Consider the following 4206-nt stretch of genomic DNA (forward strand, 5'->3'; position numbering starts at 1 on the left):
GCACCTCCAATGCATACACTTCTGCCGTGGAAGTAGAGATGGATTTAGGTGGAAGAGGACACATGGCATCATTTCAATTGTTTAGGAGGTGGGGACTATGACAAGGACACATGTCATCCTTCCATGTTTTTGAATCCGTAAACAAGGTGAATTAGATTCACCGGGCCTGCCCTGAAGCTGAGAGAGAAGAAGAAGAAGGAGAGAGAGAGAGAGAAAGGGGGAGAAAAAAGCGGAGATCCAAATCGGGAGACCCAATCAAATAAATCGATTTCATTTTTCATAAATACGTATTTTTCTCTTCTGAAACGAATCGTCGTCACTATAGCCTACCCCCTAGGGCAGGCTAAAAAGGGGAACCCATTCTGGTTGCGAGGTCTAGAGGCCATGGTCCAAGATGGGAGAAAAAGTGGCTACTCCCATTCTAAGTTCATCCTAGACCAACTGGTCTAGGATGAAAGTAATGATGACAAAAAGATTCCCATCCTCAACCCATGCTAGCCCCATCCATGTGCTAAGGCCCTTAGTTTGACCATTTTTTGGAGCTACAAGGGGCCTATGGAAGGGGTGTGGTTTTGTGTAGATGATGGTTTTCCTTTGAGAAAAGTTATGTTGACTTGTTAAGGCTATAATTATAGTGGTAATTGTCGTGAACTCACTCTACCAATAGATAGTGGCTCATCATCACGAACGGAAAGGTTTGTGAACAAGGGAGCAGCTAAAGATAAGATAAAATAAAATGAGGCCTTTAATGCTTCCTTCGTGGCTTTTGGCTATGGCTACGGCGCCTGCAGCATTCTTAGTCCTCCTCTTCTTAACGTTGCAGACAGCGTCTGCTGTTGCTGCTCCTTCCCTTCTTGTTTCCCCAGCTCCATGGCCTCATCAATTCCACTCCATTCTCTTCATCAACTCCAGCTCCGGCACCCTCCAGGCTACCCATCTCTGGTACGATTGGCCTAACGGTCGGAACTTCAATATCATCCACAATCAGCTCAAGAATGTCCTCCATGACTTGGAATGGACCAACGGGACCTCTTTCTACTATGACCTCGACGCCCAAAGCTGCTCGACCATCCATTTCGAAGTGGGCATCCTTCGTCCAGACTGGATGGACAATGCTACCTACCTTGGCCAACAAGAGGTCGGTGGATTCACTTGTAACGTGTGGACCAAGGCGGACTTCATCGTCTATTGGGAGGACACCGAAACAAGCAGGCCTGTGAAGTGGGTTTTCTCCTCCGGTGAGTAGTTCTACGGGCTTCTTTTTTTTTCAGCTATCGATATGCCTAGGTTTAGAACTCACTGAGCCGTCGAAGTTTGCGGGAGTAGCTTGTTTCAGAAGTTGTATCGTAAGTAATAGTGGGAATGGCAGGGATGACTGCTCATGTGATGACTTTTGAAGTGGGAGCTGTTCTTGAAGACAGTCAGTGGCAAGCTCCGGCGTATTGCTTCAGTGAACAGAACGGTGAGCGTGCAGCAGGTCGTCTGTTAAAGAGCAGGGTGAAGGATCCGTTGACGAGATGGATGCACGACTTAGAAAGCTCCTTTGGCTTGAACTCACAAAGTCTGTGAGCCGTGAAACTAGAGCTGTCCAATGTATGCCTTCAAACTTATATGTACGTCAAAGAATATATAAATATCAGATGTAAGATTCTGTTTGTGTACCAAAAGAATAGAATCTATTCTCCTGCTGTCAAGTTATTATTTAGTCATGCACTTTTTGCAATCATATTGGCTTTAAGGGTCAGTGCTCTGGACTAATGAATCTGGTGTAGTGGACTCAAACATCAGAAGCACTAGTCCAAAACACTGACCCTTAAAGTCAAGATGATTGCAAAAGTTTCGAGCTTGAATACCCAATGCCAGGTATTGAAGCTCTGATGTGCATGATTGGTTCCGGAGCGTGGTACTTGTGTAAGGGCAAGATGCATTTTCTTACACTCGCAAGGTACAATTTGCTTGGAAGGCATTTTCAGCTTTGTTTTTTCCTGTCCCCATTGGGGGGGTAGAGATCATCCAGGTTGGGCAATTTTAGAGCAGCATTGCAGTGCATTCCCAGGCACTAGAAGAAGCAGGAGAAGGCAGCACAGCAGTCAGCCAAGCAGATGCAGCCCTCAGGTTTGGGGGGGGGGGGGGGCTGATTATGGGCAGAAATGGACGAGACCTGGGGGGCTTTATAGCCCCCTAAGGCCCCTTCTAGTTGTCCAGTTTAGGGTTCAAACTTCAGTCGACAGATTAGCGACAGATTAGCGACTGGGTTGGCCAGCCTGGAGGGCAGTTCAGCCCTTGTATACGGTTTCCATTGGGGGATCGAGAGGTCATCGAGGTCGGGCAATTGAGTAGCATTGCAGGCTGCATCAGGCTCTTCAGGAGTGCATTCCCAGGCACTAGAAGAAGGCAGCAGCAAGAACGCAACTTTGGGGGCAAAAAGCCGCAAGGTGGCTAGGAAGATCTCTAAGGGTGAAGAACTGATCAGGATCAGTTGTGAAACTAGCTGACCTAAAAGAGATAAAGGATCTGACTATGCGTGTTTTGAGTGAGTTCGCAGACTGCATACTCTGTGAAGAGCTTACAAATAACAGTGAATTCTAGTGGCAGAGCTAGTGTGGCTCCCCATTAGAGCTTTGATGAGGCTCCTCACATTAGGATAGAGATGAAGTTGTCAATGGACTCTTCCTCGCAGAAGACTATCAACTTATGTGTTGCGTGTTGATGATTCATTAGAATCCGCTGAGTGATGAAACCTGGAGCTGAAAGTGAAGCAAAAGATGAAGATTGGAATCCCCCCCTGGAACTCCTTTGGCTACAATTATTTTCAGCCACCCAGTCATGCCAATGATGAGCCTAGGTGTGAGCTCTGTGATTGCTTTGCACTGGCTCAAACAGTCCAAGCAACCTCAGTCATGGTTCTGAAGAGCCTAAGGGCAAAGGCCCTTATGCAACTTGCTACAAGTACATTAGTGAAAGACGTTATAAGAGAAACAATGATGTATGCAGCTATGTTCAGCAGCGGATGTTTACACATTCATACCCTCTCCTCTTTTGTTTGAGAGGGGATGGTGAGATATAAATGAGGATTCTAGTAGAGCGCTGTCTGTATGCAGCATGTTCAGCAGCGGAGGTTTAAACATTCATACCCTCTCTTCTTTTGTTTGAGAGGGGATGGTGAGATATAAATGGGGATTCTAGTAGAGCGCTGGTCCAGAAAGCCTTTTAAGTGCTCAACCACTAATTGATGGGCTAAGTCCAAGATAAATTCTTTTTGTAAGCCGCTTTGAAGGGAGCTTTGCGTATATGCTTGGCACAAGTCCTCGACAAGGTGGTAATTTCTTTTGCCTTATTAATTTGTGCAGATTTTGAGTTTGGCCTTACATCGCGGGGTACTGTGAAGGTTACCCGAGGCTCTTGGGCATTGCAGTTAGACAACAGGGCCATCGTGAAGTGAGGTTTTAGTACCTGGGTCCTCAATTGGTGGCTAATTCTCTCTCACTGACAGATCTATCGTTCCAAGAATATTGAGTTAACGTGCGAATAGCTCATGGCTCTTAACAAATAGAAAACGAGTTAGGTACTACAAGTTCCAAATTCTAATTTCTTTGACGGTTAATCATATGGTGAGTGTGGGAGCTGTAAGTTGAAGTCTATCTGGCCATTGAACCGAGTCGTTTGAATTTATCACTGAACTTGGCTGCCGATTACCTATCCTTTAGGTCTGATCCTTGATCTCACCTCAGCATGCATGTGAGGTTATGTCCTCGATTCACACTCATTTGTTCCCCGAATTGCTTGCTTGTGAGTGGCACTTTTTGGCCCTTGGGCATAGGACCACCTCCTTTCTATTTGCTCTTTGATACCTCCAGGACAAATTTATCATGTACAATGAAAACAAGTGCGTACAAGTACTCGTGAGCACTGCCTTAAGTTCTGCCAGATGCAAACAATTGTTAAGATGAATGGACGATGCGACTGCTTGCAAATGCAAAGAGATTTGCAAAGTGTATGTGTGTTTGTGTGTGTGTGTGTGTGAGAGAGAGAGAGAGAGAGAGAGAGAGAGAGAGAGAGAGAGTTTTCTTAAAAAAAGAAAGTGTGTGTGTGAGAGAGAGAGAGAACCAAAATAGAAGGGGGCCACCTGGCAACAAACTGTGTGGGACACTTTTTAACAAAAGTGTAAGTAGAGTGCTACCTGGAAGGCAGTGCTAACAAATGCAT

The 4206-nt window shown here is 45.7% G+C and overlaps 1 protein-coding gene across 1 annotated transcript; it reads left to right on the plus strand.

Annotated features, from left to right (window-relative positions):
- The first annotated feature begins 668 nt into the window (after positions 1-668).
- On the plus strand, positions 669-1651 carry LOC147901313 (uncharacterized protein At4g14100-like). The gene is made up of 2 exons (XM_087375634.1): positions 669-1238; positions 1370-1651. Exons 1-2 carry the CDS (start codon positions 737-739, stop codon positions 1567-1569), a joined length of 702 nt encoding a protein of 233 aa, XP_087231760.1. The 5' UTR covers positions 669-736; the 3' UTR covers positions 1570-1651.
- The last annotated feature ends 2555 nt before the right edge of the window (positions 1652-4206 follow it).

Source organism: Dipteris shenzhenensis, chromosome 6 (assembly GCF_047967505.1).
Source record: "Dipteris shenzhenensis isolate YYH24624 ecotype China chromosome 6, Dip_SZ_1.0, whole genome shotgun sequence".
NCBI lineage: Eukaryota > Viridiplantae > Streptophyta > Polypodiopsida > Gleicheniales > Dipteridaceae > Dipteris > Dipteris shenzhenensis.

What these genes read in the sequence shown, in the direction of transcription:
- LOC147901313 (XM_087375634.1), top strand. Translation starts at nt 737, where the DNA reads ATGAGGCCTTTAATGCTTCCTTCGTGGCTTTTGGCTATGGCTACGGCG. An exon ending in GAAGTGGGTTTTCTCCTCCG is followed by an intron (nt 1,239 to 1,369) that starts GTGAGTAGTTCT and finishes TGGGAATGGCAG; the next exon opens with GGATGACTGCTCATGTGATG.